Source organism: Anabrus simplex, chromosome 5, assembly GCF_040414725.1.
Source record: "Anabrus simplex isolate iqAnaSimp1 chromosome 5, ASM4041472v1, whole genome shotgun sequence".
Classification (NCBI taxonomy): Eukaryota; Metazoa; Arthropoda; class Insecta; order Orthoptera; family Tettigoniidae; genus Anabrus; species Anabrus simplex.
In genome coordinates, this window is record NC_090269.1 from 301,736,422 (window position 1) to 301,761,970 (window position 25,549).

The 25,549-nt window shown below is 37.5% G+C and overlaps 1 protein-coding gene across 6 annotated transcripts in view; it reads right to left on the reverse strand.

The window, feature by feature from the left end:
- Positions 1-25,549, reverse strand: part of LOC136874506 (uro-adherence factor A) — a 177,299-nt gene that overhangs the window by 114,401 nt on the left and 37,349 nt on the right. For all 6 annotated transcript variants that reach the window (XR_011018274.1, XM_068227632.1, XM_068227633.1 and 3 more), the window contains one exon: positions 21,133-24,772. Coding sequence is in view for 5 of the 6 variants with exons in the window: in XM_068227632.1 (XP_068083733.1) it covers positions 21,133-24,772 (3,640 nt within the window). In the remaining variant the exon portion in view is untranslated. The remainder of the gene's footprint in view (positions 1-21,132; positions 24,773-25,549) is intronic.

The following is a 25,549-nucleotide window of genomic DNA, read 5'->3' on the forward strand; positions in this document are numbered from 1 at the left end:
GATTTAATCTTATTTATAATCTTACAAGTACTGACTAGGTGGAACCATTATATTCATTTTTCAATTTACATTTCTTAATACAAACATTTAAGAAAATCTCTAATTATTCTCATGCCTTACTTTCCTTCAAACCAATCCCTCCAAAATATCGTAAGTACTACAAAAGCTATTGTAAGAGGACCATTTTGTTAAACAATGCACTTGATAACCACCAGCAAAAAATTGTAAGTGACATTCATAACTTTAAAGTAAGTTCCTTTTTGTTACGATTGAAATAATACGTAACGTAATATGGCAATAAGGTGAAAAATTCATTCCTGGATTAGAATAAAAATTGAAATTGCTTAAATTGTAAGTATTTGACTGCTAACCATTTTTATCACCTCCTGTTAAATTCAAATTTTGTACCTTATGATACTTTGTTTGCTGTGAGACTTAGTGTTTACAGAGCAATACATCTCCTGGTGTGGGCTAGAACAAATTTGTTACTTTCATTAAATTGTCTCAGTCTCATCCTTGACTTTGACAATATGAAAGTGATTGAGGTACTAGTAATGCCATTCCTTATGCAGCCAGTCCCTGCTATGAATGGTGTGAAAATGTTGCTCATATGGTCGATTGGTGCATGCATTTCAATGTACTTGGCAGACTGGCTCAGTGAGGAAAGCAACGGAAAACTACCTCACTCCTCATTTCTCTAGTATGCCTCATCAGTGACACCAAGGCCGTTTATGACAGCTGATGATTTAGCTGTTGAGGATCAAACCACCCTTCGGGCTGAATACTCAACAACATACATGGAATAATGTTTTAAAATTTTAGTTAAATATATAGAAAAGTTTTAATGTTATGAGCAATTGTTCACCTCTTTTGCCCAGTCTTCCTCACATGCTAAAACAATAGGGTGAACACTTGGGATAACAAGTCCAGAGATTAAGTAGAGGAAGGGTTAAATCTAAAGAAATTATGATCATACTAGAGGACTTCAGTGCGAAGGTTGGAACTACTATATTGGATAACCCCATGTATGATATGGTGGAACATTATGGCCTATAAGTGCACAACGAGTAAGACAGTTAACCGATACAATTTGCAACTGACTACAGACTTTCCATAGTGAATCTAATGAATACCATGTTCAAACACCACAAATGTTATCTTTATAAGTAGACCTCCCTGAATGGACAACAGAAGAACCAAATTACTTATATACTGCTGATTCAAGATCATGAACCTCCTTCTGTAACGTTAAAATGAAACCCATTGGTGACTGCAGATCTGATCAGTCTACTCTGGTCCTATCTGAAAATAAAAATGAGTAAGCCAGTGAACAAAATGCAATGAAAAAAGACACCAGCCCTCCGAGCCAATTGCTTTCCATAAAGCACTTTGTAAGAATGGACTACCTGACCTCTAAAGCAACTGTACAATATTGCATTCCAATTCCACTTTTAATTAAGATGCTTCAACCTTGCCTACTTTTAACGTTGCTAATAGTTGTCATCTTCATTCTAGGGATATTCAACTATGGCACAATCTTTCTCCGTATGTGTGCTTACAGTCAAATATTCCACCTGTCTCATAACCTCTTAACTAAGAATTATCAACAATACGTCATCACACCAACATAAGAAGAGCTCGTTCATTGAATTTTAGCAGAACTATTATGCGCCTTAAACAATTTTATCTTCATTTCAACAGAACTAAAAAGCAATTGAGCTCCAGCATCTTAAGAACATTCTTAGAATATTCTCATGCATAATAACTTGATGCATTCAGTAACCTGAAACGTATTTTAATGTGTATTTGTGACCATGTCTATTTTACTCATCTTACAAGTATTTTTGACTGATGCTGTCCAAAAAACAGGGATGAAACATGTCCCAACACTTATTGATTGCTAATTAAACAAGCAAAAATATTCAGTATTGTAAAGGTGGAACCTTTGACTGTACCTTTAAAAGTGAACTGTACAACAGCTTGGAAGAGAATAGATGAATAGATTACAGGAGCAGCAAGCAGGATCCCAAACCTGAACACCACTAAAGCGTCAACACTGGATGTCTGTCAACACTTTGGCAATGGTTGGGAAAATACTTACCATTTGGCACACAATCACAGACTCAGATCAACAGGAACAACTTACGAAAACAGCAAACAATGACATCAAGTACACATGTAGAAGAGAAAAGAGAGAAAAAATGAAGGAACTGTACACTGAGCTAGATGTAAATGTGACTGAAAATGTATAGATCTGTACAAGATGGTGAACAGCCTGAGAGTTTATACCGAAGACTCAGATTATCAAAGATAACCAAGCGATTATCATCATAGATGCAATAGGCATCACTAAAGTGTGGTGAGAATACTGCTTAAGGCTGTTTGATGATGACCCAGAGCATCTGCCAGGACATCAGACTCCAGTAGACCTCTATCCTGCAATACTTACAGTAGCCATACATCTACAGACTGCCTGCAGTTCAGAACTGCAGATCCAGACTCAAGTTAACCATGCATTATTCAGTCTGTGCTGACAGTTCTTGCCTGTCATTCTGATCTTCATGCCCAGGACTGCAGTCCAACTACCTGTTCATCACTCACACACAGTGGTGTGATTACTGATTACTGTGATTTGATTTCAACCTATATGCAGGGTTTATCCGTGATAATGTTACAAACTTTCAGCGATGATGGAGGATGGCAAATGGTTCAATTTGTTATAAGGGACTGAAGTCCGGAAACGTTCAAGTCAAAAGTTATTAATAATCATCCAAGTTGTTTAATGTCCGTCCATTCTTAACAGTTCATATAACACCGGGGATATTTGATATTTGATACAGGGGGGCACCATTTTGAACATTTGTTGTAAATGGAGCATCTTGAGAAACTTGTGCAGGTAAATGGACTTAAATGAGTATAATTTTGCTTATAATTTTGTTGCAATAATAAAAACAAAAAATGATAATAATAAAAATGTCTGTGTACAAAATAGTAGTGTAAAGCCACAAAGTTTGCAACATCATCATGGATACACCCTGTATTTACTTGCTATTAAAGGTTTTTCTTTTTAACAATTTACTTTACGTTGCAACGACACAGATAGGTCTTATGGCAATGATGGGTCATGAAAGGCCTAGGATTGGGAAGAAAGTGGCTATGGCCTTAATTAAGGTACATCCCCAGCATTTGGCTGGTGTGAAAATGTGAAATTATGGAAAACCATCTTCAGGGCTGCCGACAGTGGTTCAAACCCACTATCTCCCAGATGCAAGCTCACAGCTGCATGCTCCTAACCGCACAGTCAACTCACCCGGTGCTATTAAAATAAGATGGCAAGTGTTGTAATAATGAAAACCAATAATAATAGTAAAAACGACTGTGTACAAAAGGGTAGTGTAAAGCCACAAAATGTTCTCACACATGAAGATTTTGAAATGTATGCATGCTACTAGCAATGTTGAAAAAAAAAAAAAAAAGGCTGAGAATGGATGAAATGAGTTTAGAAAAATTATTAATAATATTTGAACAGTATTTACAGTGGTTTCCTTGTCTATGGTCTTACAATAAGTCACCAAATTTTCATATAGCTATAACTTTGATATCCTCTAGACATAATGTTCTACAAAGTGGGTAACTGTTGATTTAAATCAGTAAAACCACTAATAAATGCTTGATTGCTAGTAAAAATAATTGTAGTACAATAGTCAAGAACCTTAATAAATTTTCAGTCAGCTGAAAGTTTTGGACTGCAGATCTAGGAACATACACACAGTTTTATATCCCTTCTATTTAACTTCAGTTCTTGGATGTTGGCCAGCAGGGTAGGAGAAGTAGTAGTAGAGAATTTATAATCACTGGATTGTGTGCCGGAAGCCTGGATCCTATTCCAAACCTCTCTGCAGTGTTCATATGGAGTGAGGGCATATGATGCTGTTGACAGTGATTTGTCCATTGGATGGGGACATTAAGCCTCGAGCATACCCCTGGTGTTATCTGACAGTAATATGCTATGTGCTGACACCAGGTTTCACCCTCCCCTTACCTCATTATCATCATCCCACATCCAGACATACCATGGGCGTCAACTAGAAAGATCTGCAACAGTTATGGACTGCAGTTGGCTTGTAGGTGTACGACTACCTTTAGGGAAATGGTGGATCATGCAGTAAAAAACAAGCTATGGAATCAGAAAACACTAGGTCAAGATAGAATCATTGCCTAAATTCTAAGAAATATAGGCATACTGGGTGATGACCTCTTGCATAGGTTGTGGCAGGAGATATGGACATGTGGCAATTTGCTGGAGCAATGGTACTATTCTATCTGCATACCAATGTTCAAGAAAGGAAGGGCCAGTGTTTCCAAGTAGAGTAAGAAGTAAATGACCAGCAATCACATTGGCTGTTAAGCGGACAGCTAATGTCCCTAGACAGATAATATTACTAATTGTTTTGATACAGACCATAAATTGTTTAAAGATATCAACATTAAATACATTCACAATACTTACAAAAGTTTTTATTCTTAAAGCAAAGTTATAGGTAGCCTACATGTTTTGTCCCTCTTGGGAACATCCTCAGCCTAGCAAAGAACGATTTTAAACAGTAAAATTAGCATACCAAAAAAGGTAAATTTGATTTGCTGTTCTTGTGCTTTGTGGACTACATGAAAGCTTTCAAAAAAGTGCCCTGGTCACTGTTATTGTGTATGAATATGGCAAATTTCTTACTTCTTCTTTCTGTTCTTTCACCAAAGTAGTGAGAGGTTTATTATTATTGTTTTAATAATTCTGTCTACAAATTCTTTATTATAGCCATTGTTATATGCTACAGTCATCATCATCATCATCATCATCATCATCATCATCATCATCATCATTGTACAGTTCCAGTTTCCCGGGTACTGTTAATGAGCCTCTTCCACTTCTTCCTGTCCATATACAACTTGTCACAGAGAACATCATCCACTGTCCATCCTTTGGCAACTAGATCAACCTATACATCGGGTTTTAGGTCTTCCTGCAGGTCTTTTTCCTTTCACTTGTCTTTCCAAATTGATTCTGGCTGTTCTTGCAGGCTCCTTCCTCATCACATCCCCATACTACTGTACCCTGGATGTGCCGATTCTGTCTAATAGGGATGTTTTATTCCGGCTTCTTTCCTCACCTCCTCATTTCTTAACTTGTCCATCTTGGTCTTCTGGATGGTGGATCTAAGAAATTTCATCTCTGATGCTTGCAGTCTTGATGAATCTCTTTCTGTGAGGGTGCACGTTTCAATACCATAGGTCAATATTGATATGAAATAGCTGTTAAACATCATCACTTTGGCCGGTTTAGGAATCATGTCATCCCATAAAAGTGTTCTTACTTGTTGGTAGAATTCACATCCCTTTTTGCACTCTGTTTGTAATTTCCTTTCTGACCAAATTGTCACTCGAGATTACACTTCCGAGGTAAGGAAAACTATCCCCACACTCTAGCTGGTGGTCTCCTAGTTTTACACTTGCTGGACGGCTTTTTCTGTTGACTGCCATCACCACTGTCTTAGGGGCGGTTCTACCATATACTGGTAAAGTGGCTGGCAGCTGCCCAGAAGGTAAACTGCCTGGGGGTGTAAATCAGCTGGTACTTTGCCTTGCATGCAACCACCTCCGCGCAAGCGCTGGGTAGGTACCCGGAGCTAGACACTGATATACGGAGTTGCCTAGACTGATTTTCAGCGACTTCTCGCTTTCAGGTGTGGTGCTATCTATCGTCAGATGTATGAAGCTCATTTCGATTGCCTTATTTCCCTGTGCTTGCATATGCTGATAATCACCAAAAAGCCTAATAAGGGGAGTCTTAAGAGTTATGGACAATGATTTAAGTCAAGCTTTCATGATTTTAATCTATGAGCTTCAAAATCAATACCTAATTGGGATTAAAATCTCAAGATTACATTTTCTAACGCTAGTTATAACCTGTCATGTAAGGCAGCACTTTTGGAAAGTATTCTTGTTGTAGATTGGTCAAGTCGCTTGCTCTGTAATTGAAGGTACACAGGTTTTCATCATCTTTCTAATTTGCATTTAAAAATTTATTTTCATTCCCTGCCGTTGTTCTTAACTCTCTTTTACGCACTTCCATATACGTATATACACATACATCTTCCTTACGGGCTTATTGCCTTTGAGCGTTCTATCTGCAGGCTTCTGTGAATTGATTAAGTATCTCCATGATGCTCTATTTGCAACTAGCTCTATGACCTCATTTAGTTCCACATGCTTCCATTTATTGATAATGCATTTCATTCTAATGTTTAACTTTATGAAGATAAAGTTGGAAGGTACTGTTAAAGAACTAATTGGGGTAAATATCTATTCTTAGGAAGAGGAATTCGGGAATGGAATAGTTTCCAATTTCTTTGAAATCATTTACAAGAAGACTGTGTAAACAACTGATAGGGAATCTGCTACCTGGACGACAGTCCTATATGCTATATTAATCATGACATCACTTTCTATAAGTAGCGCACATATAAAGCATTTTCCTAGTAGACATAATATTCACGTTAGCCATTACGCTACGAAAAAGCTAGGGGTTATTGCGATACATACACTAAGTTATACCTAGTGTCTGAAAACTGAATAAAAGTAGAAAATTAAAGCCCATTTGAAATGATTTCCAAATAGGTTTTGATATTATATCCTTTTAGAGTTTCTTTGCGAAAGCTTGACGTATAAAATGTGTTCCCTACGCTACCGATGCGAGAGGCTGGAGTGACCATTGCAACTCAAGGGAAGCATTAATGTTCAAAATCCTGCAATACAATATAGATCACTGTTACAGTATCATGCTTTTTTTTTTTTTTTTCAGTATACTAAGCTAATTTAAGTTGTATGTCACCAGAAATCCAGCTAATAATGTTCAGCTCTCAAAACTTGCCTGGCAGGTAAAGTCTTATCGGGCCCTCGAAGTGGGTGATAAATTACACGTCGGGTAACTACGATTTATGCTGCTGATAGCGCTACCTGGGAGTGGTCAAATGGAAACATCCTTTTACGCAGAGGGCAAGTTACGCACTACTTTACCAGTAGGTGGTAGAACCGGCCGTTAGTCTTGCTGATGTTGAGGTTATATTCCCGGATATGGGATTTCCATACATTGAGTCTGGTCTGTACTTACTCTTCTGTTTCATTCCAAATCATGATACCATCAGCAAAGGCCACTGCATTCAGTTCACCTAACTTTTTCTAGATGTTCTTCATTATATTGTCCATAACAGTGATGAACAGTAGTGGAGACAGTGCAATTCCTTGCTGAACTCTTGGTCTCAAACCATGATGATCAACTTTCCCCAATATGTACACAGCTAGTATAGTCTTTGTACATCTGAATTATTTTCCTTACCAGTATTTCAGGCGCACTTCTTTTCCTCCGGCACTCCCAGATCTTATCTCTTATAACACTATTATAGGCCTTATCTATATCAAATACAGTAGAGACAATACCCGACACTTACGGATTTCGCCTTGCTAAAATGGGAGACAATTCGACGGTGGCGCTCCTAGTGACTTGACCTGAACAAATCGCGCTAAATTCAAATATCAATGGAAATGTATATACGGAAATGGATAAATAAATTACGTCTAGAAAGAAAGTGGTATTGAGATATTACTGTAACTTCGAAGTTCCTAAAGCAATTCTGGATAAATGAATGAAGAATTATTTAAAAGGTTATTATTCAAAGGCTGAAATTAGACACATAAACAAGATATGAAATGGGCTGCTGTGAAATGGCTTGATCTTTCATTTATGCATTACTTTTTTAGCTTTAGCACTCCTGCCTGAACTTTTACGGTTGGATTTGTCTTTTTTCTCATTTAAAAAACATTGTATGATCACATTAAGACACTTGTCAATAAAAATATCGGCACATTCCTTGCACACATGATGCAATGAATTAACATTTAAAAGCTGGACAATTTTCCTCTTAACATGAAGCCTACTAACAGAAAGAAAATCTATAAAATTCCTTCTTTAATCTGAGAAGAGGGATTAAAGAAAGAAAAGTATGAAAATGTTGTCGATAGTGATGCTTTGAGGAATATTTACGTACAATTAGAGTAAAAATGTAATATACCCTTGGCTGTATAGTCGAGGATTTTTAAAGTCGCTGGCCTGGAAATGATCTGAACAGATCTTATAATTCTTATATAAGCGTAACGTCCCTTCTTTCTTGTACACCTTATCCAAATCGCTTCTGTGACATTTCAAAACCCATAGATCACACCTACAACACATCGGAATTGAAGGTTAACTGCTGCACTGTACAATAAAATATGTGTATTACATTTTATGCCAGTTAAAATATGGGTCGAGCAGGTCAGAAGATTATGAAGTACTATAAAAATCTCTGTCACTGGAAGAATATATATGCAAACACAATATTACTTACATGTTCTTGTCACAAGGGAACCTGAAGAATGACCGCGCATTTTTCTCTACTTCGTAATTACTGCAGCCAAACACAGCTCATACCTTCCCCCTCATGTTGAGAGGAGATATCAAGCAATGACACACGCTACTATTTAATTATGTCATCTCACTGAAAACGTATAAATAACACCAAAAACTTCACACAAAAATACATGTGCTCTTATGAGAGAATAAGTACTGTTCAGGTCTATCCGCTAGAATGAGCTCCAATAGCTGTCCCTCGATATCTCGCTCAGTGTCGTGTATTGTCTCTACTGTATTTGTCTATATCCAGGAATACAATGACCAGGTTCTTGCCTTTCTCCCAATACTTTTCCATTAGCATGCGGGTGTTAAAAATTAGATCCATTGTTAATCTGTTACTTCTGAATCCATATTGCTCCTCCTCTAACTGTGGTTCAATGATGGTTCTCAATCTCCCTTCTATGATTTTCTCTAGAATTTTTAACCCACGAAACAGCAGTGTTATTCCTCTATAGTTGGTGGGTTTCCGTCTTTCTTAAACAGGGGAATTATAATGCCCTTGCTCCAATCTGCAGGTATTTTGTTGTCTGTCCATATGGCATTTAGTACTCTGTGCAGCAATTGTATACCCTGGATGCCTCCTGCCTTTAACATGCCCGCATTCACTTCATCTGCATCTGAAGATTTTCCTTTAGGCATAGATTTTAAGGCTGTCTCAATTTCTGTCCAGGTGATGGAAGGTTCCTCATTGTAGGCTTGGATTTCCAGTTCTGTATTTTGTTCTTGAACTGGTCTATTTAGCAGGTGGTCTAAATGGTTCTTCAGGACTTCTCTCATGTCACTTTCTGTCCTAACCAGGTTTCCATTTTCATTTTCAAGTGCCTTTATGGTATGTGATAACACTATACAGTAGTTTCTTATTGCCTCTGCTGTCTTCCTCCAGCTTCTGAGTGAATATATTTCATGCCTTGGTCTTTTCTTCTGTAACTGGTCTTTTAACGTCCAGTTTCTTGTTTTGGTATAACTGTTCAAGCTTTCTGATCTTTGCCTCATCTCTAGTAAGATCCAGTTTATTTTTTTCCTGATCCCTTTCTTTCTGCAAGAGATTTTTTTTCCTGATTGCTGCTCTCACTCTTTCATTCCACCAAGGTGTTTCCTTCTCCCTTGTTTTCCAAATTATCAAGAAACTGGTTCTTATCCTCTTGACAACATCCAGTTTGAGGTGCATACACCTGCACCAAAGTTAGTTTCCAATACCGTTCCTCATCTCTTTGTCATTTCCATGCCAATACAGTGAATACTGTTTTTGTAATTTCTTCATTCCTTTCCCTCTCCATTTGTTCTCATTCAGTCCCAGTATCATTAATTTCTTCCTTTCCATCAGGTTCACTAGTTCTTCACATTCTCCTGTGAGACTGAGTAAGTTGATGGTCCCAATCTGTGTTAGTATCCTCCAGGATTTTTGCATTTTTGCAAGACTCTGTCTATCATCAGGCCATAAACCATCATCCCTGACATGAGTCTGCTCATGCAGGTATCTTAATTTAGTTGAATAAATGCGTTCCGAGGCTCTTATGTGTTTTGAATGCAACTACAAATAAGCTGTTTTACTGGTTTGCTAGGCCTAATGTATTTGAGGATTTTCTTTCAGGGTTTACTCCCTTAGTATTTGAGGATCCCTCCTCACCCCACAAGGCAATGGGTTCCATCTGTACTATCCCCAGAGGAATGGGTTGCCTCTTCCGCCAGCCCCACCATACCGAATCATATTCTCCGCTTTTGCTGGCGTTGAGGTCTTCACTCGTTATCCTGAGCTGGGATCCTTTACCAGATGTTACACACCAAGTCAGTGTGCTCTGGGACTCACATAGGCAGGGGCACCACTTCCCTCTAAGAGGGTCCCTACCTGTTACCTGTATATGCTGTACAGTATATGGTATAAATTTCTCCTTTTTAGATCCAGAGCAGAAAAAGGAATATTAAATGCTCTGTAGATCATTCTAAAGAAACTGGCTCTTTTATGAGCTCCTGGATGTAAGGAATCATTTTTGATCATGGTAATGGTCTGTGTTGTTTTCCTAAAAATATTAAACGTCAGGTTTTTAATATTTCTAGTAACTTTCATGTCTAAAAAATTCAAACTGTTATCTACTCAGAATCAAGTGTGAACTTAATATATGGATCAAAAGAGTCAAGGTGATTTAAAAAGGCCTGACTGTTAGTTATTCTTTCATCTAATATTACAAAGGTGTCATCTACAAATCTAGACCAGTGGTATAACCCTTCAAGTTTATCAATAATTTTAGTTTATTTCCATGTGGTAAATGTAAATGTAATGTAGATGTAAGCACTAGACAAAAAACTAGCTACTTTAAAAGAAACTAAACAGAAATCAACCAAACCTCTCCAAAAAATGAACAGACATACTTCACTACTAGACAACACCCCTAAAACAAATCAAAAACTTGTTTCTCAGACAAAGAATTGGATCTTCTTAACAAGGGCATGATATTCAACTGGCTGGATCCCAACAAAGCAGATGACCTTATCACCACAGCTGCCAAAATTGAATCTAACATTAATAAACTCGCTACCGACAAACATAACGACGTTAGATTTGAAATTAAAAAGAAACTTCGCTCTTTAGTCAATGAATTGAAGAATAAGCCACAAACAGGTACTCAAAAAACAAATAATCAACTTAAAAAACAAGATTAGGAACAATGGTATAACCGTTATGAAACCTGATAAAGTATCCACCACTGTTTTATTAAACAAGCCCGACTACGTCAATAAAACAGAACTTTTCTTTTCCAATAATACTTACACTATAGTAAACAAAGACTCCACACCAAAAATTCAATGTGACTTAAAGGTTTTGTTGAAAAATTTATCCTTCCTTTTGCAAGAGCAAGAACATCAAAAACTTTCCAAAACTACCAACTGCAAGTTCATTATCCAAAATCCATAAAAAAAAATTCCAGTGCACCCTATTATAAACAGCAGAGACAGTCCCACATATAAAGTCTCAAGAGTTTTACACTATTTTCTTAACAAACACTTCAAATTCAACAATGAAGCATATGTAAAAAGTTCCATTTACTTCTGCAAATAATTTACACAATTTAAACTACAACCTAACCATATAATGGTCTCATATGACATGAACAATATGTACTCAAGCATCCCTATAAATGATACTATAAATATTATCAAAAAGAACCTTTTCAAACACAGCAATTTAAGCAAATTTGAAATAAATGACTTTATTAAATTACTGAGCTTTGTTTTGAACAACAACTACTTCACTTTCAACAACAAAATCTACTATCAAAAACGACTAGCAATGGGAGATCCTGTCCCGAGCATTCTAGCTAACAATTTTATGGATAATCTAGAAGCTAACAAAATTGTAAACAAAATCAATGGTCTCCACCTTTGGATAAGATTTGTAGATGACACATTTGCCATCATTGATAAACAGCATAACAACAGCAACAACATTTTAGAATTTCTTAATGGACTCGACAATAACATTACCTTCATAAAGGAAGATGAACCAACAACTCTTTAAATTTCCTTGATGTAACCATAAATAGAGCCAATAATAAATTCAAATTTCAAATCTATAGAAAACCCACTTTTGCCCCTCTGACTATAAGAAATGAATCTGTGCACCCACATTCTCACAAATTAGCAACCTTCTACACCTTAACCCATAGAGCGTTCAAAATTCCTCTTTCCAGTGACAACCGAAAAAAAGAACTACAATATATTAAAGAACTGGCTAAACTTAATGGCTACAAATCAAACACGGTTAATAAAATTATAAACAAAGTCAAATTAAAAACTGCTACTAACCTAACCCCTAAAAAAATTAAAAAAAAAAGCATTTTTGCTACTTTTACTTTCACAAATCCGGCTCTATATCAGATCACCAACTCAATCAAGAAACAGGACATCAATTTGCATTAAAAACCCATAATAGTAACAGAAATATATTCTTTAACTCCCATACAGTAAATTCAACACATGACCGATACTCCAATTCTGGAATTTATAGACTCAAATGTGCCCAATGTGAATTTTCTTGTCAACCGGACGCAGTTTTCATACAACATATTTAGAACATTACAACACATCCAAGCCCAACAAACACTCCGCTATGAGTATTCATATGAAAGAAACGGGGCATAACTTCACTACCATAGACCAGGACCTTTAAATCTTAAAGATCATTAGTAAAGGTAGTCTAATGACTGAATTTGAAAATACCTACATCTTTTTAGACCAACACTTCAATAAGAATAAAAATCTAAATGACATCGTAGAAACAAAGAGCCCGGTCATGGAACAAATTCCTAACATTGTCATCTCTTAACATAAACAGTAATTTTTTTTTTTAAATCTTCAACTATAAATCCAACACTAATACCCATATATCAACAGCAGCCATTGCCCCCTTGTTGAGCCACACCCCTTCCCCCACTTGCACCAGTAGCGATCTTAACGCCCCGCCAAACCCACTCCTTCCAACACACTCCTGGCCAACAATGACACATGCGCGTAGAGGCGCGCGGCTGTAAGCTTGCATCCGGGAGAGAGTAGGTTCGAATCCCACTATCGGCAGCCCTGAAAATGGTTTTCCGTGGTTTCCCATTTTCACACCAGGAAAATGCTGGGGCTGTACCTTAATTAAGGCCATGGCCGCTTCCTTCCAACTCCTGGTCCTTTCCTATCCCATCATCACCATAAGACCTATCTGTGTCGGTGCGACGTAAAGCCCATAGCAAAAAAAACAAAAAACAAAAAAACAAATGACACACCCCTACAATACCAGAAGCAGACATAAAGCAACTGTTCAGACCACCTCACACAAGCTACACAACCAGACTTCCTCCTAACGTCTAAAGGGTAAGTGTCAAGAATATTAAATCCACTAATAAACCATCCTAATATAGCACTCACACACCTTTTTGTTTTATTCCACAGATTTCAACACGCTCACTAGACGCACACTTACATCCAAAATCCAGTTTAAATCCTCTTCAGGCTTACACGGAATAACTTCAAAAGCTTCACAACATAAACAACATACAACTTGTTTATACGGAGATGAAATAATCCATTATTCAATGAAACTCAATCAAGCTCTCTACCAGCATTCTTGCCATCCAGCCGGCACTCCACTTTAATGGTGATTCTCATTCTTCAAGGAAGTGATGTTACTATAAAATATTTAAGCCATCCCAAAACCATATAAACTAAATGTGTGTGATCTCCCACTAATATAAAAAGAAATGTTTAAATATTATGATCCAATAGACTACAACTGCCATTCCAGCATCAGCATTATGTGTGTTGATATTTTGTATTATCCCCATATGACGTGGACATAAAAGTAGGACGTCCCTTTGAAGCTTTATGATGGGATCAGCAAGTTCATTTCCAAATTGTACCAGATGTTGTATATATTAGTGTAAATTGTGTAAAATAAATAGTTTTTAAGAATAGTTCTAATACAATTTAATCTCCTAATAGACTGCAAAAATGTACAGATGTTTTAAATCCCACTCGTATCATGCCGTTTTCATTACTGGGACATGAGAGTTGACAGTTAATATTATTTCCATTGGATGTGAACTTATGTTGGATGTCACATTTGAACTTTTAAATTAGAACAGCTTGTTCACTCCAATATGACCTAATGTTCTTGTACTCCAGTGCAAATTGTTATAGAAAATATTGTTTTAGAATAATCCTAGTAAGCATCCACTCAGAGCTCTGACTTGGAGTTAGAATTCATGGCTGACGATGCCTGCAATGACAGGCGAAACATGTACCACACTTAAACTTAATGTAATGACAATAAAAGACTTTACAAGTAATGAATAGGTGGTTTCAATAAATTAATTGCTTAACATTTAATAATTAAATTTCAATTTGGTCAAAATGAAAGTAATCACTTGTAATAAGACGCCCAATTCTGGGGCACCCATCGGAATATCCTTTTGTTGGTAGACTTTGTTGTTTAACATTAAATTATTATTATTTAAGACAAAGTCTAGGACGATTAAAAATTAATTTATTTCTTGAAGGCTCAAGTGGCTAAATTGGCCCAAATTCTCTTTAATAATGTCAATGGTTTCTTTTATTAGAATACTAGGATAATATTTTTAACATCAAATGAGTGTATTCTGCGATTGGAATTTAACTCTAAATTTTTAGTAGTGTTACAGAATTCGACAGAGTTCTTTATAGATTTCAAAACCTACAACCTATTTTCCAAACTTTGACTGGGTTAAGGATGTAATAAATGAAACATACATAGGCTATTATTACAATGGGGTTGCCACTCCCAAAGTGATTTATTAATGACTGATAAATGCTATGAAATGATAATGGAGTGTTGCTGGAATGAAAGGCGACAGGGAAAACCGGAGTACCCAGAGAAAAAAACTGTCCTGCCTCCACTTTGTCCAGCACAAATCTCACATGGAGTGACCAGTATTTGAACCATGGTATCCAGCGGTGAGAGGCCAATGTGCTGCCATATGAGCCATGAAGGCCCTTCTTTATAGATTTATTGTTGCCAAATTTGAAATGTGTTCAAAGAAATTTGTGAACATATTGAGACACTAGCTGGACTAGTAATTTATGATAGATCTGATGGGTATCACTGGATTATGTATTTTTGGCATTGCTCTAGCAGTAGGAAGTCTTGGCTTCATATTGAACCACCTTTTAGTCTACTGGTCATTCATTAGAAATATTCAACCTTTTGTGCTGCATTCCCGGGGTTATTTTCCAACAGGATAAGGCATGCCCCCATGCTGCTGTTGTAACCCAATGGTGCTCTACAGATTGTCGACATGTTGCCTTGGCCTGCTCGATCCCCTGATCTGTCCCCAGTTGAGCACGAATGGTACATCATTGGACGATAACTCCAGCGTAATACACAACCGGCATTAACCGTCCCTGTATTGACCAAGCAAGTGCAACATGCATGGAACTCCATCCCACAAGCTGACATCCAGCACCTGTATGACACAATGCCTGCACGTTTGCATGCCTGCATTCAATAGTCAGGATATTACACCGGTTATTAATAGACCAGCATGGCACATTTGTGATGGCTTTTCTCGCATGGATATTAACCTGTAGTCTTGTACCTTTAATCAATTAAATATGTTACCATGACAAATATATTGCCAAAATTTCCATATTCTACATTCCTTATTCCATGGTGTTTGGATATTTTTTCCTGCCAGTGTACTTCATTTCTAGTAGGAGTAAGTAGGAGTAGACCAGTGCCTGCTCTCATCGTATCAGATGGTGTTCACTGGCGCAACCTGTTTCCTTGCTATGATCTCAGCCTCCTAACTTGTACTTTACAATAGTACAAGCATGTCTTGTAAATACAATGTGATGTATTCTTTATATTTGCATTGTGTTTATGGTGTTGTTGGTATCATCGCAGCATGCGCTATAATACTGAGAGAAACTCTTTGGTGTGTGGTATCAGCTCTTGAGAAAGGACTGCAAATGTGTATTGCCGTTTGAACACGCAATAAAATAGAAACATTAAAGTGAGGGTCGTTAATTAAGGAGGTCCTTTGCAAATATCTTGCAATTCATTTGTATCAATTATTTTTGTGATAATTCCACTTTTAGTCAACCAACAATTGACTGAAAGCAGACAATCAGCCTAATGGCTTTACTACATAAAGATAATTTTATTGTTGCCTACAACATCTCCAAATGCAAAACTCCCATCAGTATTATAATATAAAACAGATGATAGCATTTTATGTTTCTGTGCCCAGTCATTACTAAAGAAGTCTAACTTTGACCTCAATCATTCACTTTTCTAAAAGGAGCTGTTCAATTTCCCTGTGTTATTTCCATTTTTCAATTCACATGTATGGTATTTCCCTATCCTGTCTTTAGTTTGTTTATAATAAACACATTGCAAAACCAGAAGATACATCACATATTTTATTTATGATAAATGCTTGTACATACTGTAGAGTAATGTAGAGTAGAATTGTGTGGTAGAGATCACAACAAGGAAAGAGCTTGTGCCAGCGAATACCATCTGATAAGGTAAGATATGAACTGGCTCACACCCTGCTAGAAATGCAAATTGAAGTACAGTATTACTGTATTAATGCAACAGGAAGTGATCAAATTACTGGGGAGGTATTAAAGACAATGGGGTGGTACGTAGTGTCTTATTTAAAATTTCTGTTTGACTAATCATAAATATTAGAATAACACCAAAGGAATGGAAGGAATCTATAGTAATCTGCCAATGTCATGTGTTACGCAAACACGCTATGTGAAGCGCTTAGACTGATTGTGATGGTTCGGTCAGCTTCCGCTTAGAACGCTAGCATTGCCACATCCTGGGGGCCATCTGGTGATGAATGAATGTACCATTTTCCACTTCTATTATAACGTTCAAATTAAAAAGTTTCATTGTTTAAGAAGCCTTTCTCAGGGACAGTTGCGATTTCTTCTGAGGACGCAGAGCACAGTTCCCTACAAAACGTTAAGAATTTCACCTTATTTTCTTGACACGGCATAGCCCAAAAGCCTATACAGTATCATGTCTTTAAGTATGGGCCGTGAAAGCATTAATGACAATATTATAGTAATAAAAATTTATAAAGGAAAGGGTGATAAAAGGAAACCTGTGAACTATAGGCCAGTCAGCCTCACCCGTGTAATTTGTAAAATACTGGTGAGTTTAATTGCAAAGTACGTTAGAGGGGTATGTAAAGATAAAAATTGGTTCATGAGAGCCTGTGTCGAGAAAGAAATTTTTTTGTGAGGCACAACTAGTGGGATTCCGTAGTCATAGACCTCTCCAAAGCATTTGACAGAGTGGAACATGGAACATTATTAAAGAAACTGGAGGGAATAGGATTGGACATATGGGTTATACATTAGATAAAAACATTTCTAAATCAAGAGTTCAGACAGTTAAAGTAGGAAATCAAGTATCACAGGAAGAGAAAGTTTGGAAGGGAATTCCACGGGGTAGTATAATTGGTCCATTACTTTTCTTAATACACGCAAACAATTTATGGGACAATGTAACATCAAAAATAAGATTGTATTCAGATTACATAATTGTATATAGGGAAATAAATAACATTGAGGATTGTTCAGAATTACAAAGGGACCTTGACAGTATCCAACAACAGGTTGAAGAGAAAAATATGAAAGTTAATGGAGGCAAATCAACTGTTACAACATTTACAAACAGGAGCATAAAAACTGAATTTAAATATACTTTGGATGAGGTAATTGTCGCAAAAGATGGCAAGTGCAAATACTTAGGTGTGAGATTTGAAAGTAATTTGCACTGGAAGGGTCATGTTGATGACATTGTAGGGAAAGCATACAGTTCGTTATATGTCTTGTAACCAACAAAAAAGTAAAAGAGAAAAGTTACTTAAGTATGGTTTGTCCATTCTTGGAATATGCAAACAGTGTTTGGGATCCTCACCAGGAATACCTAATAAAAGAAATAGATGGTGTGCAGAGGAAAGCATCAAGATTTGTAACAGGGGAATTCAGGAGAAAAAGTAGTGTATCAGAAATGCTAAAGAAACTTCGGTGGAGACCTTTAAGTAAGAGAAGGGAGAATAATTACATCGGCAGGGCTGATCACAAGTATAAAATTAGAAGGGATTTTAGCAGAAGCAATTGGGGTAAATTTTCATTCATTGGGAAGGGCGTGAAGGAATGGAACAGTTTACCATGGGAAGTGTTTGATCCTTTTCCAAAATCTGTACAGATATTCAAAAATGAATAAACAGCAACAAAGAAAAGAAATGAAATATTACAAGGCATAGGACTTGTAAATAAAGAATTTTTGTGAATAAATTAATTTCATCCCCTGATCCATGAAGATTGGACAGCTGAAGTAGAGGACTGCCTGAAGGGGTGAAGTACAGTGGGGACTTCAAGGGCCCTGGGACTGCTGCGGTAGCTGTGAAGGCCCTTCAGGAAATCTTAAAAGCAGTGGCAAATGGTGCTCTAGTTAAGATGCACAGATCATTATGCACGATAGGTACCAAAATGGGTTTAAAAAAAATTGCAGTGTAAATTTAATTCTTATAGCAGTTGTATAGTATTATTTGAAGTAATTCCACATACTGTATATAAGTTGATTTTATGTGTAAGTAAAGAAGATATTATGAGTAGAATTTTGTAAATAATATCAATTTATTAAAGATGAGCTGTGTGTTATAGAAAAATTATTAATGTAAATTGTATAATACAGTATTTTAGGAAAATCTCTTCTTCTCTTCTTAATTTAAAATTTAATGCTTGATAATAACGTATTTTTGTGTATCATTTGCCATCAAGATAGGCACCTCATTTGCAAATAAAGTGATTCTGATTTGTTATCTCAAAACATAGCTGGCCAATGTGTGAAATAATTACAAAGATTGCCATGATGATCACCAATATTTTATGAAGATAGCACAAGGAGAAGATGAATGAATTGTATGTCTGAAGTCATAATAATGAACAATTTTCAGCTAGTGTCAGAAATTACTGTAATATGTTGATACCTCCATTAATAATATTCCAACAGGAAAACTCAGTACAATGTTTTACAAACACCTTAATACCATTTAGGAATACATAAACAGCATATTGACATCTTCAATGGATTGAAAATCTATTTTGGTATAACATATTAGGAGAATAACCCTGTATATAACTGGAATCACAAATAAGCCTTTTTGCAAATGATATTATACTGTATATAGTAGTAAGTAATCACCAGAATAAACAATCAAAGACTGACAGACTTCAGAAAATTGAAAGGAGGATTGGAAGAACCTACATCAACAAAAAATATTAGAAAGATGGACAGTGGCAGATAATACTTTACAAAGTTGTGTACAAAGAGCTAGACCCATTACAGATACTGTGCGTAAGAGGAGACTGGGATTCTTTGGACATATCATGAGGATGCAGGATTCAAGATTTCTTAAACAATTAGTACAACAAAATCTTGTCTCAAAAAATACCACAACAGGATGTAAATGGATCTGAAGGAAATAGGCCTTACAACAGAAGACATCACAAATAAAATAAAATTAAAATACAAAACTCAAGAATACAAACCTCAGCTTTACCCTTACATAAAACAAACCAAGAACACGCATATTTTCAACTGAGGAAAGGGCATGGAGATCGGAGCATCTGAAGAAGTACTGGGAGGACCACAAAGCCTGAACAGTCCCTTCAAAGAGACCTGAACGATGGACTGACTAAAGTGGTCCTATGCAGTCATAAAAGAAGAAGAAGAAGAGATAGGAACATGAAAAGGAACACAAAATAGGAAACACAGTTCAAATAGATGTGTTTTTGTCATCAATTGCAGTTCTGTGTTTTCATATTTGCCCTATTTCTACTGCTTCCTCATTCCACTCTGACCTGGCATGGTGTTTATCCCATTATATGATACAATATGGAACTTCTTATATTGAACTGCTGTGTTCCTATAGTTTCCCACCTGTATTTATCTTTAACTTATAAGTTTTCCCTTTCCTTTGTTTATCCAGCTTTCTTCCCATATCAAGACTGAAGATCAGTGACATTGCTTCTCAATGAGTGTTGATGTCTACCCTTCCGATGAAGTTCGAAGGTAGAAATGAGCTTGTCAGGGGCTGATAAAAATGGATGTAGAGGAGCCAGGGTTTGAAGATGTGAGGATTATCCCTGTCCTTTCATGTTTTCATGTTTATCCTTGTTTTCTTTTTCTATTGTTCCCCCTTCCCACACAGACTTGTTATTGTGTTTAAAATATTATGTGTTCCTTTTCATATTCCTTTCTATATAAGATCTGATTTGAAACTTCCTTGTTTTTTTCCTTTCCATTACTTACATTAGAAGTATTAGAGAGTAGTTTCGGAAGGTGATGTATAATTGAAAGTGGAATTGTATATATGTGAAAAATGGGTAAGGACTGGCATAGAAGGAAAGATAATATAAACTGTGAAATGATGCTATGGATGAATACTGAAGGTGATAGGATGGACTGAATAATTTAAAAAAATACTGTACTTAACACATAACAAAAAGATCACAATCTGGTGACATTAATGACATTAACACAAGTGAATTGGAAGCATTTTCAAATACCTGGTAATTCCCATTTGAGAGGGAAGTATTGTTTGCAGGATAAGAATAAATGAGGAAAGTTGAGGATGAATATGTTAAACATTTTTGTTATTGGCTTTAGGTCACACCAACACAGATAGGTCTTATGGCAATGATGGGACAGGAAGGAGCTAGGAGGAGGAAGGAAGCAGCTGTGGCCTTAATTAAGGTACAGCCCCAGCATTTGCCTGGTGTGAAAATGGGAAACCACGGAAAACCATCTTCAGGGCTGCCGACAGTGGGGTTCGAACCCACTACCTCCTGAATACTGATATGTTAAACAGAGGTTAAAAATAATTACTTGGAAATGAAATGATTATAATAACATACTGTAGCCTGGAGGCTGTGACATATCTGTCTCTTTTCCCTTAATGATCCAAACAACACTCCACACACATTTACTCTCTCTCTCTCTCTCTCCCTCTCTTCCTCTCCCTCTCCCTGTACCTATTTCATTCTGTACAACTACCAGAGAAAAGTGATAACTTTAAAAATACCTTCAGGTGGAGCTGAGATTTTCTCCTTCAGTTGTATCGGTTCACCAGCAGGTAACTCTTCAACATGAGGAATATCTTCCTCAGGAGCTTCATCAGATTCCACAGGTTCTTCTACTACTTCATCCCTAGTAACCTCTTCAGTTATCACAGGTTCTTCCACTGCTTCTACCTCAATTAATTCTTCTTCTACTCTCTCAACTACAGTGACTTCTTCTGTTATCTGTGGCTCTTCAGCTTCAGTAACCTCTTCAGATATCTGAGGTTCTTCTGCTGCCTTGGCTTCAGCAACTTCCTGAGAATACTGAGACTCTTCTATAGTTTCACCTTCAGTAATCTCCTCAAATACTTCAGGCTCCTCCATTGTTTTATCCTCTGTGATGTCTGCAGATATTTGAACTTCTTCCTCCATCTCACCTTCAGTAATTTCTGCTGATATCTGAGGTTCTTCCGCTGCCTTACCTTCAGTAACCTCTTCAGATATCTGAGGTTCTTCTGCTGCCTTGACTTCAGCAACTTCCTCAGATACCTGAGGCTCTTCTATAGTTTCACCTTCAGTAATTTGCTCAGATATTTCAGGCTCCTCCATTGCTTCACCCTCAGTGATGTCTGCAGATATTTGAACTACTTCCTCCATCTCACCTTCAGTAACTTCTGCTGATATCTGCGGTTCTCCTGCTGCCTCACTTTCAGCAACTTCTTCAGATACCTTGGGTTCTTCTGCTGCCTCAACTTCAGTAACTTCTTCAGATACCTCAGGCTCTTCCACAACCTCTTCCCTAGTAACTTCTTCTGTAATCTGAGGCTCTTCTACTAATTCACCTTCAGTAACTTCTTCAAATACCTGGGGTTCTTCTGCTGCCTCACCTTCAGCAGCTTCTTCAGATACCTGAGGTTCTTCTGCTGCCTTACCTTCAGCAACTTCCTCAGATACCTGAGGCTCTCCTATAGTTTCACTTTCAGTAATTTCCTCGGATATTTCAGGCTCCTCCATTGTTTCACCCTCAGTAATGTCTGCAGATATTTGAACTTCTTCCTCCATCTCACCTTCAGTAACTTCTGCCGATATTTGTGGTTCTCCTGCTGCCTCACCTTCAATACCTTCTTTAGGTACCTGGGGTTCTTCTGCTGCCTCACCTTCAGTACCTTCTTTAGATACTTGGGGTTCTTCTGCTGCCTCACCTTCAGCAACTTCTTCAAATACCTGGGGTTCTTCTGCTGCCTCACCTTCAGTAACTTCTTCAGATACCTGGAGTTCTTCTGCTGCTTCACCTTCAGTAACTTCTTCAGATGCCTGAGGTTCCTCTGCAGTCTCACCTCCAGCACCTTCTTCTGATATCTGAGGTTTTTCTGCAGTCTCACCTTCATCAACTTCTTTCAATACCTGGGGTTCTTCTGCTGCCTCACCTTCAGCAGCTTCTTCAGATACCTGAGGTTCTTTTGCAGGCTCAAGTTCAGCAACTTCTTCAGATATCTGAGGTTCTTCTGCTGCCTCACCTTCAGTAATTTCTTCAGATACCTGAGGTTCTGCTGCCTCACCTTCAGTAATTTCTTCAGATGTTTGTGGTTCTTCTGCTGCCTCACCTTCAGCAACCTTTTCAGATGCCTGTAGTTCTCCTGCTGCCTCACCTTCAGCAACTTCTTCAGATACCTGAGGTTTTTCTGCTGCCTCACCTTCACCAACTTCTTCCAATACTTGGGGTTCTTCTGCTGCCTCACCTTCAGCAGCTTCTTCAGATACCTGAGGTTCTTCTGCAGTCATAAGTTCAGCAACTTCTTCAGATATCTGAGGTTCTTCTGCTGTCTCACCTTCAGTAATTTCTTCAGATACCTGAGGTTCTTCTGCTGCTTCACCTTCAGTAATTTCTTCAGATACCTGAGGTTCTTCTGCTGCTTCACCTTCAGTAATTTCTTCAGATACCTGAGGTTCTTCTGCTGCTTCACCTTCAGTAATTTCTTCAGATACCTGAGGTTCTTCTGCTGCTTCACCTTCAGTAATTTCTTCAGATACCCAAGGTTCTTCTGCTGCCTCACCTTCAGCAACTTCTTTGGATACCAGAGGTTCTTCTGCTGTTTCACCTTCAACTTTTCCTTCAATACCTTCTTCTTCCTCACCTACTTCAGATGGTCTTCCTTCAGGTTCTTCTAATGCCTCTTCCTCTCCTTTTGGAATTTCTTCTGCTACTCCTTCTGATGGTTGAGTGATGTCCTTATCAGCAACCTCTTCTTCTTCTTCAGGACCTTCTGTTACATCACCTTTCTCTGTAATTTCTTCTCCTTTAGGAATACTTTCACCCTCTCCTTCTGTAGGTGGCACTTCTTCCTTTTCCTCATAAATTATTGGTTCCGGAGGAACACCTTCAGTATCTTCAGGCTTTTTCTCAGGTTTTTCTGAAATAACTCCTCCATCTAATACTTCTTCTTCAACAGCAGTTATCACTTCACTCCCTACTTGGTATGCCACTTTATATCTTATAATAGAAAATTCAGCTGCAACAGGTGATGTGCTGCTAGTCACTTTCTCTATTCGATATCCTGGTGGTGCATTTGCTGAAATCTGTGAAACATCTTCTACTATAGATTTAGGAGCAGGTATTCCTGGTTTTTCTTCAAGTACAGCAGCCTCTTCTTGGTCTTCTGATTTCAGATCTAACATAAGTTGTTCAGTAACTTCTTCAGATACCTGAGGTTCTTCTGCTGCCTTGCCTTCAGCAACTTCTTCAGATACCTGGAGTTCTTCTGCTGCTTCACTTTCAGTAACTTCTTCAGATACCTGAGGTTCCTCTGCAGTTTCACCTTCACCACCTTCTTCAGATACCTGAGGTTCTTCTGCAGTCTCAAGTTCAGCAACTTCAGATATCTGAGGTTCTTCTGCTGCCTCACCTTCAGTGATTTCTTCAGACACCTGAGGTTGTTCTGCTGCCTCACCTTCAGTAATTTCTTCAGACGTTTGTGGTTCTTCTGCTGCTTCACCTTCAGCAACTTTTTCAAATGCCTGTGGTTCTCCTGCTACCTCACCTTCAGCTACTTCTTCAGATACCTGAGGTTCTTCTGCTGCCTCACCTTCAGTAATTTCTTCAGATACCTGAGGTTCTTCTGCTGCTTCACCTCCAGCAACTTCTTCTGAGACTTGAGGCTCTTGTGGTTCCTGCTCCTGTGGTGGTTCCTTGCTCTCATCAGCTGGTTTATCTGGTTTCCCAGGTCCAACTATACATAATGATGGGAATTCATCCATGAATAACTTTTCTTTTGAATCTAGCTGAACTGACTCTACTTCCTCATCAAAGGGTACCTCTAATGCACTATCTGTAAATATGAGCTCATGATATGGCTCATATTCGCAGGTTCCAACTTCTCCAAAATCAAAATCTTCTGCTGTAGTTCGACTATATTCACCTTCACTATATTGAAACGAATCATCTGAATACTGCTTAATATCAAAAGCACTAGCCTTTTTTTCAGGTTCAGCTTCCTTTGCTCCTGCTGGCTGTTCAGCCTCCTGTTTAGAAGGCTCTTTTTCTTCATAAACTACTGGTTCTGCAGGTAAAGTTTCAGCTTCATCTGGAACACTTTCTACTTGATCCGCTCCTTCACGTTCCTCTGGTTGCATCTCAAGTGTCTTTTGTTGAGCAGTAATTTCGTCCTGTGAATTAGATATTTGGATGAATCGTTTTGAAAATCCAAATAATACATTAGAACACAGTGTTCATACAAGACCAGAGTGCTTCTCAGGTTAGATATAGGTCATGATTATAGGAAATATTTTATACCACTAGTTCACTAACAGGGATACTGAAGGGAGCATCATGCCTCTTTTTTTTTTTTTTTTTTACATCTGAGATGTAAATAATCACTTAATTCTCCTTTCTTTTATCTGAATTTTTTGAACATATACAGTATTTATAGTAATATCAGTTTAATTTTACTTTTTTATGATTTGGAAAGAAGTGTTATGGCTTTCATCAATTTTTTTTACTTATACTAAGAAAACAAGACAAAAGAAACAAGACAAGAAAAAAGACATACAAGAATTCATGCATTATGACATAAGAAACATGAGTCAGATAAGATCTGCACCCTGATGTTATACATGATATATCATAATGTTGCTTATTATTTTCAACCAGTTAAAGTCAGCTATTTGAATATCAATGTCACTGAGGAAGGAGTAGATTCTACTAAGCTAAGCTTGTATCACCATCATCATGATCATGTTCATCAGCATTTGTCCTGCCAATTGGCAGGGTCCTCAGGTAATCTTTTATTACAAATGTTTTTCAAGTCAAGTTCATTAAACATTTCCTAATATCCGGAATCAAGCAAAAGTATGGTCTTAAAGCTTTGACAACCAATTTATCTGTATGGACCCGCTTTATCTAAGGTACCGTCAAACAGGGCGATTTCGGACACGGAGGTAGTT